Source organism: Pseudocercospora fijiensis (assembly GCF_000340215.1).
Source record: "Pseudocercospora fijiensis CIRAD86 unplaced genomic scaffold MYCFIscaffold_9, whole genome shotgun sequence".
Classification (NCBI taxonomy): Eukaryota; Fungi; Ascomycota; class Dothideomycetes; order Mycosphaerellales; family Mycosphaerellaceae; genus Pseudocercospora; species Pseudocercospora fijiensis.
In genome coordinates this window covers 963,980-977,832 of record NW_006921540.1, presented here as the reverse complement: position 1 = coordinate 977,832, position 13,853 = coordinate 963,980, and the positions used below count along the sequence as shown (strand labels likewise).

Sequence of the window (13,853 nt, the reverse complement as noted above, 5' to 3'; positions counted from 1 at the left end):
TTGCACGGAGACATTAATCTTTCGACTCCCAATCGCATCCCAACACGAAGCCACGTTATCCGACCCACGATACCGCCGCACTCTTTCCTTCTCCAACGTACCATATCTTGCACCATGTTCTCTGAGCACTTGTGGGAGGAGCGGGGTCTTTTCCATGGCCCGCTCTAATTCCGGCGCATATTGCTCAACATCTTCGGCCCAGTCCATGACTCTGACGACTAGATCCCGGGGGCTTGCGGCGCCTGGACGGGAGATTGTGAACAGTCCTAGTCTGGCGGCAAATGCTTCGCTGTTTATGCTTGGAGAAGAAGTTGATGCTGAGTCGGAGCTTGGGTAGCTGCTTTGCAGTATTCGAGACTCCTGATATTGATGTCGGCCGAAGGAGTTGTCCATGCGTGAGTGGAACTTCTGAAATGCAGAAGCGTGACTGTCGATGGAGCTCTCGGAGCTCGATGATGTGGATGAGCGACTTCTGCTACGCTTGGTCGGCTTCAATGCCTTGTATGCGCCTGCTGACATCTTGGTAGCGACACGGTGGGCAGCTTTGAGAATTCAGATGGGTGATCGCAGCGCCCATTCGCTTGCGCCACTTCGAATAGCCGACGTAATGTAGATGTTGAAAATGTATCAATGTAGCCGCCACCTTCGCCTAAGCGTGGCAATTCGTGCCTTGTAGTGGTATTTCAATGCCCTCATTCAACGTCCCTGTGAGAAGTCACCAACCTCTAGATCTGATGAGGCTTGTGAACTTGTGCTCCCATGGTCAGATCATCTGCCAACAGCTGTGCAACCTTTCACACTCTATACCTCGTGGCCATCAGACATGCTAATGCACATTCAACAAGAAGAAGAAGAATGTCAAACTCCCCTTGTGTGCCGCCATGATCTGCCTATTTTCCGGCATTGCGCTCAATTACTGCAAGAATTTCTGCGCCGCCTTTTGTGCTTGCTCTGTTACGGAGAGTAGGCTGGAGCGATAGGCGATTTTTTTGAAGCTGGGGTCTGCGTTGGAGGTGTGGGTCTTGTGCGATATCGTGTTTGCGTGTGATCTTCGGCATACCGCGTCTTCGAGAGGGGTAGTGCGACTGGAATGTGAGTCTGCAATGTTAATGGCCTCCAAAGTCGTGAGCTTCATGGCAATTCCAAATGTGTTCGCAAAAAGGGCGGAAGAGCTGCTATGCACATTCAACCTCACCATCCGACAAAAGAGACAGAGCCCACGGTATCCTTATTGTCGTGTTTGCCCATGTTCACAGCTTCCCTTTGAACATCTGCACACATATTGACACCATTCGCGTCCGGAGTCGACGCACCGCAAAGCAAAAGTATCTCCCAGTCGTCGCGCTTTGCCCCAGTCTCCCGTCTCTTCGCATCCTGTGCGGCGGCGGCGACGTGAGCGCAGTGATATTTGTAACATCGTTTCAAGTCGTCGGACGCATGGTGTTCGGTGACAGATACGTGTGCACCCTCTTCTCCAAGTCCCAGTCAACGACCAAGGTCTTGATGAAAAGAAAAGACCTGTCAGACGACCAACAGCGCCCACCTGAAAGAGCCGGCCGAAGCCAGACGCTCGAGCAGGGCGAGATCATCGCCAGCAACAGCTCGCGCTGCCACTATATCGGCTTCACTCTTGGGCACCGCGGTTCGACTCATCAGCCAGGTTGGAGTCTGTAGCTTCTTTGAGAAGAACAGTTGTGGATGTTTACTATAGAAATGATTCTATGAAGTACTGGAAGATCGTTAGCTGGCGTGCGCGGGCAGTATAGGGGTGGTTAGGGTGCACTCACAAATCGCTGAAGAAGGAAGAAAGGATTCAGCAGACGCGCGAACGATATTCTCCAAATTTTGCCAAGCACGCTAGCGGGAGCGCGGACGGGATGAGCTGCGCTCGTCGTGATGACATCTACAACCTGGCTCGAGTGTGAAGAGGATGCTGTAAACACATCGTCTCGCGAACTCTGGTCTCACATCCTCCTTCATTGTGATCCGGCACATCGTATTGGCATTCAATGGTTCGGATTTCTCGGCGAATCGCAATGCACCAAAAGAAGCCATCGTTTCATTCGCTCGCCGGCCTTGGTAAGCAACATGGCCGGCTACTGGACGCCTTGGCTGTCGAATGCTGGGAGAGAGAACGATGGTACCAACGAGATAACTACTAATACAATATCAATTGGAACTGCCGCATCCTCTGCCCACCGCTGTTGACTCGGGAGGATTTTCGCGCGTAAAATTCTGCTCCCCCTTTCTCTTCTCTGCAGCCTCGCGTTCACTCAAGACTTCAGTCTCAGCTGCTTCCACCGCGAGAACAGAGCAACAAGCATACCACAAGCATACCACAAGCATACCACAACAACTCTCAGCACAAAGAGAACACCACTGACACCACCAAACAAACCCCAACAATTGCGAAGGAAAGCCGCTTTGCAGCGCCTCCAAAATCGCAGCAAAACAAAAATTCAAGGTGTCCAGGTTTCTCTGCGTCTGAAAATCCAATAAAGAACAAAGAACAACCAAAGACTGTGAAGGAAAGCCGCTGTGCAGCGCCTCCGAAGTAGCAGCAAATTCACGAGGCCAAATTGCCTCTGCTTGTGAAAAATCCAATAAACTACAAAGAACAACTAAAGACTGCGAAGGAAAGCCGCTTTGCAGCGCCTCCGAAGTAGCAGCAAATTCACGAGGTCAAATTGCCTCAGCTTGTGAAAGATCCCAAATTCACTCGGGACTTTTTTGCTCTGATTCACTACACCAGCAAAACGCTGACGAGGCTCACTCCATATATACACAACTACATACAAACCTCCACATATAAACCTCCACATCACCACTCCGAATCATAATGGAGAACTCGGCCGTGGAGATGATCAGCAGCTTGGAGCGACAAAACGCCCAGCTGCAGGCCGAGAACAACCAACTTCGAGCACTGCTGGAATGCCATGGCATCGAAGTCGATATCACGACTGCCACGCAGCAGTCTCCCATCGAGACCAACGAGGACTTTGTCGGTGATGAGAATCCCACCGACATCGAGACCTCAGATTCCGCCTCCTGCACAAGCAGCAGCTGCAGCGACGACATATCCTCTGAGTCCAGTGCATCCACATATGCCAGTAGCTTCTCAGACACCACCAGCATCTGTGGCAACGAATGGACTTTTGAGCCGTCCACAGATGACTGGACAACAGGAGCGGAATCTGCTCCTCAAGAAGTGAACAGCAACTGGGACAACTCCACACCGGTTGCCCCTATGATTCAACAGCACAAGCAGGTCACTCCTGCAGATACCTTTTTTGAAGAAAGCGAGCTTGCTAAGCGTACAAGACTGGCTGACGACTTCGACAAGACAAATGCTGTCTTTGTCAGGATTCCGAGCACGAGGCTGAAGCACTTCCTGACAAAAGCTGTCGACCACGCTCAAGAAGTCATTTTCCGAAGCTTCAGCAAACTCGCACCAGAGGAAGCTCCACGAAACTGGGACGCACCTGCCTTCGTCAGCTTCGCTCGAGGTGATCTTCAAGCTCTCCCGGAAAGCATACCATTCGGGACCAACACAAAATTTGGCGACAGCTTCGATGCAGATATCGAAGTTGTTAGCTCGGCGATCATTGAGACATACGACGTCCGGAACGCCGCCGCTCACCTGGGATATCTCACATCCTGGGCAGTAGACGAACTGCTCACCCGGGTTCATCGCCTCGCCATCGTCATGCAAGACGAAGGCGCTGCAGTCAAGATCCGCAAACTCCGTGATCAACTGCAAATGGAAGCCCAGCAGGGTCTTGAAAAAATCAAGGCAGGCTGGCAAGATGGCACACGACCACCAAAGCACATCGAGCGAACGTTCGAAGACTGCTTGTGTGCCAAGCCGACAGAGTGGAGCAAATTTCCACAAGTCATTCGGGAGGCCGCAGAGGCCTGGAAGCAGATGTATGATGAGTCTCACTCGACTAAGCGATCTGGCTTCATCTACCACTACACGACGGTCATGGACAAGACCGGAAATTGTGTCAAGTGGGCGGTTGCAGCGCTCGATAGTGCGCAGCAGTTCACCCAAGACATGAACGACAAGTACAACCGCCCTTATCGTGTAGAAGCGGCACGTCAACGTGAGATCCGCTGGTGAAGCATTCTTTCACCTGGTACTCGCTTCCACCTCAGAGAAACAACTGAGGAACCGAATTCATTTCTGCAGTCAGCAACGAAACCCGCACCAAGAGAGCGGCTCGCTGCACTTGGCGACACAAGTTGACACACTACTTATCCACCTGACTGAACGCTTCTGCTAGACAGCAGAGAGCAAGCGACTGCCTTCTCAATCGCAGTCAGCTAGACGCACTTCAATCAAAGAGATGCGTAGGTCGCCAGGGCAGGTAAAGGAACAAAACCGGTGCCGCCCTACAAAACACTTCTGCATGCGAACAGTTGCTTTGCAGCACAGTCGTAATTGCAACGAAGTAAAGCTCCTCCGAACAGAGGGATTATGAACACTTACGCGTGTATGCGTTTGAACAACTCCGCTAAACAACAAGGAGCACGCTACTACAGTCACAACTATCGTTGGCTACACGCTTAACATCAATGAAACGAACCTAGCGCTCGCAAGTGATGTGACAAAAACACATCACATTCCCTTGCGAAACGCTTCTGCTTGCGAACAGATACTACGCAGCACAGTCGCAATTGCAGTCAAGCACGATCTCTCTACTCGAAGGAGAGACGAAGCAACGCCTCAAGGATGAATTATTCATGAGGCAGGTGAGAGATGACAGACTCCCGTCTTCACCTGACCGAACGCTCTTGCTTGGGGACAGCTACTGTTCAGTACAGTCCCCTCATCGAGCAATGGTCGAAAGGCATGAAGGGAGGTTTTTATGGATTGATTAATGAGTGGGTGAATCAAGGCCCAGAAACGAATGTGGGGAGAAGGAATGACAAATGAATAACTGGCGGTGGAATGAGAAATGAATAACTGGTGGCGGAAGGATAATGGTAATCATGAAAGGAAGGGAAGAGAGAGGACTTTTAAAGAAGCAGCGGACGGCCACATCTCTTACAAGAAAGAAGTTAGAGCTGGTGAGGCGCGACGGTACAGGGCGAAGGTCGGGGCCCTGTACGGAACTGCTTGGCATAGTTGATGAGATATAAAGAAGTAAAAACGGGCGACCATATCTCCTCAAGCAGGAAGTTTGAGTTGGCGAGGTCGACGGTACAAGGCGAAGGCCGGGGCTCTGTACAAAACGTGCGAGCAGATGAATGAAGTCATGATGAAATAAATGATATATATAATACATCTCATCCTAAAGCCCCGAATCATCCATCTCATAAACACACTCCTCACTCCCCCACCAACCCCTCCAATCCCCACAAGTCTTCTCAAAATCCCCCAGATTCCCCAGCGCCCCCAGAATCTCATCCTTACGTTCCAAAAACTGCATCGAAAGCCCTTGTCCCACATGCCAAGGAATATGACAATGCATCAACCACAGTCCCGGATTATCAGCAGGGAAACCTACGACGAGATAGCCTCCCGCAGGTAATGTGGCCGTGTCGCGACGTGAGGGGTTTGTGAATTTTAATCCGGATTTGTCGCCATCAAAAAGACCGGATCCTGAGCCGAGGATGTAGAAGTCGTGGCCGTGGAGGTGGATGGGATGGGGGAGTTGGACTACGTCGCTTTGGTCGGCTTGTATGACCCAGAATGTCCAGGCGTTGGCGGGACGGTCGATTTCGAAGACGTTGGTTTTGGATTCGAAGGTGTAGTTGCCGTCGAGGACGTTTTGGAGGGTAGGGTGTTGCCAATTCACGCGGATATCGCTGCCGTTGACGAGCCACTGGACTAGAGATCCGCCGTCTGCAGTCGTGGTTCCGTTGAAGTCCACGATGAAGGATTTTATGGCTGTGTCGAATTCATCGGCTGGCACGATGTTGGAGACATATGGTGTCACGGACTCATCGTAGCAGGCTGTGGATTTTGTAATCGTGTTGGTGGAGGTTGGATCGTCGGTAGAGGCACCTTCGTAGCGAATGATGGAGAGAATGTTGTTTGGTTGCGCGTTTCTTCCACAGGCTGTTCCGACGTCTGCCCGTAGCCAGTAGTTCCCCACTGCTTGATTAGCATTGACAATGATGTCGTAGCGCTGTCCAATTCCGATTGCGACGGAATTCGTGGTATAGGGCTTGATAGGAACGAAGTCAGATGTGATGACTGTGAAGTTGTGGTTATCGATGGAGACATGGAAGATGTTGTCGATACCCGTGTTGATCAGCCTCAGCCGGTGTCGTTTGCCTTTTGTAAATTTTGTGACGTGGTAAGCGCCGCCATGCTCAGACTTCATAGTTCCATTGATCAGTCCACCGACAGGAGTGGGAGGACCTCTAGTGCTATGCATGGCCTGTTTATTGAGCGTGAATGCCGTTTCGTGGTACCAATCTGTGATTGCCAGGGTGCCAGAGTCGAGGTCGTAGTTTCCGCTTGCCGGGCCATTAATCACGATTGCACCCACGACTCCATCGCCATACTGCGCTGAGAAGTGGCTGTGGTACCAGGACGTTCCGAACTGCGTACATCGAATTACATATTGCTTTGTCGAGCCAGGTGCTATCGGGCATTCAGTAACACCATTAACGCCGTCATGCTGGCAAGAGTTGAGTTGTCGCAGCCCGTGCCAGTGAATGCTCGTTCCATTATGTTGAAGTGAGTTCTTGACATTAACAACCATGGTATCTCCCCAATCTGCATAGAGTGTTGGACCAGCTGATTGCGGTTAGCCTGTGCGGTTCACGTCATGATTGGTGCTTCTCACGATATTGGCCGTTAATAGCCATGATCAGCCTCTCGTAGCCGTCTGGTGCCATAGTGGTATTGGTTATTTCGAGATTATATGTCACAGTCTTTCCTTCAGGTGGGAGCTTCGCGTCGAAATCTGTTGCGATGCTGAAGCCGGTCTTCCAGCAGGCTCTGGTATTCGGTCCATTCGTGCACGCAGCATCCGGTACGCGTGTGGTGCTGCTGGCTTGTCGAGGTTCCAAAGCGCCATCTTCCCACGCGAGCTCAACTACAGGAGTCGGAAAGGCCAAGGAATGAGCTGGTTTGATAGTGGCTACAGCGTATGCCAAGCTGAACAAAGTTAACGACTTCATCACCGCAGTCTTATGCCCTCTTTGCAACGAATGACTGAACCAATGAGATATCTACCTTGGCCAATATCAGCGAGAGATGGTTTTATAGAGTGTGGCAGCTTTGCTGCGCCTCGGAAGAACGACCGCTCCCGCTCCCCACGGCACTATGCTTGTGGTGGCCAGCCTGTCTGCGGCTGATGCATGCCACCGAACTCCACGTGGTCGAGACGTTGCAGTTCTCGTGCTAGGCATCCTATGATACGTGACGGAGAGTAGAAGAATAGATATGCTTGGCGCCACAGGTGCTGAGAATGTAGGCGAGTGTGGCGAGAATTTCTGCTCGTTACATTCCCTGATCCTAGGGGTTTGAATGCGAGGACATCAGGCGGCTACGGACTCCGTGCGCAAGGAGGACGCTCCGCACAGACGAGGCGGTGTGGTAAGGATGGTGGCGTAGGAAAAGTCGTCGGCAGGCCCCTTGGTGGACTCACATTGCCACAAATGGTGATGCAGAATCCAGATAGCACTTAGATTTAGACATTTCAGCGACCAAATTCAGGCTGACCGCCGTTCCGAGTATTGGAGGATGCACCACTAGTTCCCCTGCCTGCTGTCATCAATAGTCCGTGCTTGTTGCCTCTGCTGTGGAACGTCGTGTGGTCGCCCGATCTTGGCTGCAGAACATATTCTCCCACTCGCAACGCAGGCTGCCTGTGACTCGTGAGATGGCTCGTACACAGATTCCGTATCACCAGATTTGGAAGTTACCACGACGCTGGGATGTCAGTGCTACGTCTCAAGCCTGAACAATCGTCGCCATTTCCATCTCGTCTGCTAGTCGCGTGTCGACGAAAATCGAGTTGAATCCCTGCTTCGCTCGCGTGTTGTCTTGAGATAGCGCCGGCGACCACGCTCAACTGAGCGGCCACCGGGAATCCATGCCTGCCACGGGCCACGGCCCACAATATTCGGAGTACGGAGGAGCTAGTACAGTATTCATCACTCGTAGACGAGGAGTTGCATCCTGCGCCTAGGGATGTGAATCCACCGTGGATTAGCAATCGTCCTTGTATACACCTCGTAATATACGGGGATTACGGGTATATACTAGGTATATATAAGAGAGGGCCTATACTAATACCTCGATATCTTAGGGAATCTATAACGTATTAGCTTAGTTATATAACTATTATATAACTTCTTAGTATATAAAGAATCTTTATACTATTTTTTAGTCTATAGAATAGATAGAATATAGGCAATTAACGAAGCTAATTTAACCGCCGATAATATGGTACTACGTAAGTAATTAACTACGCTATACGTAATAGAATCGAACCGCTAAGCCTGTATCTCGGCTATTATCCGCGTATTACATAACTCCTCTATAGGTGTATACCAGGCATCCGACCTCGAGGGCTGTGTATATGGTGTATTACACGCTATATACACGATACAATGGATGGTGGGCCCCATCACTACCTCCGCCTGCTATTTTGAACTCGGGATGAGGTCGTCGCTGTCTGGACGATCTGATCCCGTCTTGGCGAGCAAGGATCTCAACCTAAATTTAGCGCCTCTCCTCGCCAACGACATCTCTGCTTCACGCCTTTCTCCGTTGCGCAGAAAAATTCTCCTAGTTGCATCATGCATCTGCTCCGTACCTACTCGCGACTACGCAGACGGGCTGCGCAATCATCTTTCGAAGCGCTGGGCCAGCAAGGTCTGCGTGCTATCTCCACTCCGCAAAGCGCTCCTCGAGCTGAATACCAGCGAAACGCAACAATGTCAAGAGCTTTGTGTGCTTTGAGGGCACCGGAGAACAAGCAGCGTACAGCACGTGCCAAGTAGAGCCTTGGTTCGCGATGTTCCTTGCGTTCTGCAAGCTAGCGCTCGTGATCGGATCCATCAAGCTTACCACCCAATCTCCACTGTAGAACGTGAAGCCGGAGCAAGAGCACACGCAATGGGGGCGGAGATACACAACTCAACTCGAAACGTGGATTTGTTGCACAATGGCAGCCTTGCTCGATCAAGGGCAGACTCACAGCCTAGAAACCGCTAGTGCGACGTGCGTGCTCAAGATATCGGGAGTTCGGTATAGTATGTTGCCCTATCGAAGTTCTCGCATATGATCAAGAGAAAAGGACCGTGGCACTCGGTCTCTGCTGACCGCAGCTGCAGCCAAGATATTCAATGATCTCCTGCAGCCTGCAAGCGCCGCGCGCTACTTACCGACCTAGAACACGCAAGCCTTGATCCATGTACACATCACGTCTGGGCAGAACATCAACAGTCCAAAGTGGAGATGGAGAAGCTCAAATACGACAACCACATCGGGGTGCGGCCTCCTCTGAGCGCTATTTCGGTGCCCTCCAGGCATCGTTAGCGACCTGTACCACGATGATCGTGGGCCCAGCTGAACTAGCTTTGGTAATCTCAAGCCATAGCAGAAGGCACTTTCAACAATGCGCTGTGTGAGTGGCTTTACTCTTCCGAAGCTCTGCAGGAAATGCCGTCTGAGCGCTGTTGACAAGGGTAGACGGCAACCCAATTGGCTCGTGCTGTCTGATAGCTCGCGATTGTTCTCGATGCTAGCTCATCCTGACCACGAAATGCATTCGTAGTATGAGGCTCGTGGCCATCACTGCCCTACGATGCCTGCTTACGCTGGCTCAGCAGGACCCGAGGCTGGGGCTTGGACGCATCTGAGCATTGTACTGCAGCAATCCAGAGACTCGTCTTCCATCGGATCTCGGTTTTAAAAGGAAACCTAGCAAACCTCGTGTGAGTCTGTGTTCAGCCCTCTAAGTCACAGTCAAACCTCCTCCTCTCAGCCCTATCAATAGCCGACATTCGCTCTATCACTTTCCGCAGCCATGCAGCTTTGCTTTCTTTTTGCTGTCACGGTTCTAGCGTTTTCTTCTGGAACTGTCGCCGAAAATCTGGATGATGCTGTTGAGCACGATTTCATGAAGACTGGAATCTCAAGGAGGCTCGATTTGGCGGCGAAGATTTTTCGCAGAGAGGATCCCAAAGAGAACAACGAAGATTTTGATTACGATGAAGACAGCATATGCTACAGCTATGGCATCGACTATCAGAACGGAGGCAGCTACTTCATTGACTCCCGGTCAAATGCGAGCTTCACCTGCGTTTCGCAATTTGAGAGCTGTGTAGAAGACACCTACTCAAACATAATCCTGGTCAACGACGATACTGGTGATCAAGTACTGTGTACAGATGTTCCGACAACGCCAGATCTTGTCTCTCAAATGTCGACATGTCCAATCACCAAAGATGAGATGACTTCTGGCGACTGGAGTATCATTGTCATAGGCAACAATGGCGACGGCTCTCCTTTCGGCTGGCAGCGCGATTTCTATCTAACTGTCGGCATTCCACAAACAACTACGATTACCAGCACCTTGACTTTCTCCGAAACCACAACACCAGTTGCTACCACAACGAGTCAGTTCACCTATGCTGCACCTTTCATTTTAATCTGCTAATGCCCTGTAGCCACGTCAACAATCCAGACGACAACGAATGTCCCGAATAAGTCAACAGTCACGGTTGCTGCATACACCAGGACATTAACAGTAACGCCCAAACCAGTCATCACAACCACAAGCAAGATCATCACACGCACATTCGATAGCTGGACAAGAACAGTCTCAACAATCACAAAAACCGTCTACCCAACATGCACCGTCCCGCCAAGACCCGAAAATCCCGACCCAGAATGCCGCATCAAGCCAACAGTCATTCCAATCCCCAAAGGCCTCAGCATCAACATCAGCAAGAAATCCAAGCGCGCAGACACACCGCTCAATGCAGAACAACTCAGGAAAAGATTCGAACAGCTCAAAGCTACCCGCGAACGTCTCGCCCTCGCACTCACACGACGCTCTCCCGACGCACCAACAATTACAGAAACAGATCCAGTCCCAGCTAGCACCACAACCACATCCACAGCCCCCACGTCGACATTCACGGACGTCAGCCTCACAACTTCGACAGCTACGATCACCGATCCACCTAAAACAGTGAAAAAGGGAACAAAAACTGTTACGACGACTTTGCCACCGAAGACCAGAACGATTACGAAAATCGGATACACTATCACCTATAAAACGAAAACTATGGCTAAGACTTGGACTTATACGACTACAGCCACAGCTGCTGCTTCCGTCACTGCGTGTTTGAAGAAAGGAGGACATTTCGGAAGTGTTTGGTGATAGAGGGAGACATGAGTTTTATGATTTATGACTGGGATAGAAATGCTTTTTGATGGAAACACCTAACCGCTACCTAATGCTACTTTTACAGTTGAGAAGCAGTCTTTCCAAGTTTCTTGATCCTCAAGCAGACGTCTATTGCCGACGTTGGGGTGTAACTTCCTCGCTTAGACGAAAGTTGCTGTAGTTTAGATACATGCCTTGGGAAGTCCGTGTTGGCTGGGAGGTGATTCTGGCAGCGGTTGCGCGAGAAGATGGGTAGGCTGTTCTCCCTGCAGCTCTTGCGTACGCTGCTGGCAGCAAGGATTTTTCCGTGCTGTGTGCTTGCGACGTTACCACGGGAACGTTGTTGGGGGCAACATGTGGCTTTTGGAACGTAGAGGTCGATGTTCTCGAATCTGGATCCGGCAAGCCTGAAGGGACTTTCGTTATCGCTGTTGCTGGTCTTGGCAGTCTAGATGTATTGCCGCCGACGTCTGTCGCTGCTGATATCGGGTGCACGTCATTGGTAGGAGCGGCTCTAATTCCTGATGTTGTCGGACTTCGAATCAGCTTCGGGGCGGAACACGAGGTCCAACTATGTCCCGCAGAGGGCTTAGTCAGGGACGGTGCGCTCTCAGCACTTCTTGCCATGCCCGAGGTCGCAGCACGCTCTGGTCCCGTTGTATTCGAAGGCAGACGATGACCTGAATTGCAAAGTCTTTCAGATCCTTGATGTTCAGTTTGAGGAGGTCTCAATGCCGGTCCTCTCTTCTCATCAGCCTCTAGCGCACTTCGCTCATTTCTGGTGAATCTGCCTGTCAGGCTGATGCTATTGTCGAGACTCATGTTCAGACCAGACTCTCGATTTTGTCGATGATCTGCTCGTAGAAATCTTTCGACGGATGTCATAGGTGCAGATTCTTGTCTTTGGAAGAAGGGTGTCTTTCTGCTTGCCATATGTACGGGCGGCCGTGGATAGGAATCATTTCGTTGATGCAAAGCAACATGCTGATCTTGACCAGTTGGAAATGTGTTTGCGACTGGCGCACCAATTGCTGGAATTCCCGGACGCGCTACCATACTTCTGCTACTGTCCGTTCTGGCTGTCGACTGGACATGTTCACTGTCTCTCCTATCCTCGCTCGGAAGGATTTGAGCCTGCCGGAACGTTCGAGTAGATGTAGGAGCGCTATGAACTTGGCCCTGGGGAGACTTCTCAGAGGCTCCGATTGAGGCATGGGTAGGATGGCGAAGATAGTGACGGGCCTGACTGTCCCTGCCGAGTCGTGGACTTGTCTTCTCCTTTTCCGGGATAGGTGATGGTTCAGCCTTCACTCTGATCATCTCAGCTCGCTCCTTGCTCACTGAGTTGTCAATCACACGAAGCAGCTCCGTCTCATCCTCTGCATCCAGTGGCTTGTTTTCTTCAGAAACTTCCGTGTAGCTACCTCGACCGTTCTCAACGAAATGCCTGGACGGTAAGATATGAAAGTCGGTGACCGGCAGAGTTCGATGAAAGTAATGGTAATCGTGAAGCTCTCGGTCAACAGCCTGCCTTGTAATCTCATAAGGCTGCACAACGTGTGTTGCATGGGTGACTGCAGGTTGCCAGACGACAGTCCTATGGGTCTCTTCGGTATTGGTGAGATCGAGCGCGCTCAGTGCGTGGCCTATGGCGCCGTCGCGATCAGATGCAGTGGATCGATACTCGTCGACGTCCGGAGCAGCTCTATCGACATTCCATGGCGCGAGAGATGTCTCCATCAAGAACCATTCATGCTGTCGCACCGGCAGCTTCGGCAATGGCTTGTGCAGGCTTCCATGTCGTGTGTGCACTGATTGTCCATGCTGACGACTTCTGATGTGGTTCCAAATGTCCCCAAGCCGGTGTAGGTATGGGGGCATTGTAGATTGCATTCGAAGGTCACGGCAAGCAGGCTTGCGGGAGAGGAGGTGCACTTCTGCCATGGCAGTACAGCATGGAGATCAGACATGAAGGACGGCGATGCATGGTGGGATGGAGGGACACCGTCAATGCGTCCAATGGGCAGGTGTCGCTTTCCTTCCTTTGCCTCGCGGTACGTCAAGGCAAATTGAACGCGGCTTCCCTTAGCGCCACGCGTGGTAGCCAGGACAACGCATACTGCAAGGAGACTTCAAGTTGTCGTTCAGTGCCGCAATGCGGATGTTTGATGTATGATATGCCGATGCGTGCTGATCACTCCGAAGTGTTCTCAGTAGACGCGCAAGCCGTCTGCGATGTCGACGCCTCGGACGCTGACGATATACGGAGTCAATTGCTGTCGTGCCTGCCTCGGGGCACCTACCTGCACTTTCCACATCGTCCACATCGTGGTTGCCGCGCGCAGCATATGGCAGCCACGTTGCTGCCGCTCAGGACGAGACAACATCCATCTTCTGACGCGATTCAATCTTCCGTTGTACATCCACCTCGCTTCCGAGCATTTACACAGACCTTCAGCATCTTGAATTCCAGCACCCCTACAGAGC

At 51.4% G+C, this 13,853-nt stretch overlaps 5 protein-coding genes across 5 annotated transcripts; 2 read left to right on the top strand and 3 right to left on the bottom strand.

Moving 5' to 3' along the window:
* Positions 1–101: 101 nt before the first annotated feature.
* Positions 102–519, bottom strand: MYCFIDRAFT_80819 (uncharacterized protein; the record flags this gene model as incomplete). The annotated part of the gene is made up of 1 exon (XM_007932597.1): positions 102–519. A coding segment is annotated over one exon (418 nt), but the record flags the coding sequence as incomplete, so codon positions are not given.
* Positions 520–2,839: 2,320 nt separating this feature from the next.
* On the top strand, positions 2,840–4,123 carry MYCFIDRAFT_199614 (uncharacterized protein; the record flags this gene model as incomplete). The annotated part of the gene is made up of 1 exon (XM_007932596.1): positions 2,840–4,123. One exon carries the CDS (start codon positions 2,840–2,842, stop codon positions 4,121–4,123), a length of 1,284 nt encoding a protein of 427 aa, XP_007930787.1.
* A 621-nt stretch (positions 4,124–4,744) lies between these two features.
* On the bottom strand, positions 4,745–7,174 carry MYCFIDRAFT_205024 (uncharacterized protein; the record flags this gene model as incomplete). The annotated part of the gene is made up of 3 exons (XM_007932595.1): positions 6,804–7,174; positions 5,339–6,754; positions 4,745–4,800 (listed from the first exon to the last, which is right to left on the bottom strand). The coding sequence occupies exons 1-3, from the start codon at positions 7,138–7,140 to the stop codon at positions 4,745–4,747; spliced, it is 1,809 nt and encodes a 602-aa protein (XP_007930786.1). The 5' UTR covers positions 7,141–7,174.
* Positions 7,175–8,766: 1,592 nt separating this feature from the next.
* MYCFIDRAFT_205022 (uncharacterized protein) lies at positions 8,767–11,456 on the top strand (the record flags this gene model as incomplete). The annotated part of the gene is made up of 3 exons (XM_007932594.1): positions 8,767–8,918; positions 10,193–10,590; positions 10,642–11,456. The coding sequence occupies 3 exons, from the start codon at positions 8,767–8,769 to the stop codon at positions 11,358–11,360; spliced, it is 1,269 nt and encodes a 422-aa protein (XP_007930785.1). The 3' UTR covers positions 11,361–11,456.
* Positions 11,446–13,827, bottom strand: MYCFIDRAFT_178544 (uncharacterized protein; the record flags this gene model as incomplete). The annotated part of the gene is made up of 8 exons (XM_007932593.1): positions 11,446–11,495; positions 11,534–13,158; positions 13,179–13,414; positions 13,462–13,556; positions 13,586–13,642; positions 13,676–13,735; positions 13,766–13,793; positions 13,819–13,827. 8 exons carry the CDS (start codon positions 13,825–13,827, stop codon positions 11,446–11,448), a joined length of 2,160 nt encoding a protein of 719 aa, XP_007930784.1.
* Positions 13,828–13,853: the final 26 nt, after the last annotated feature.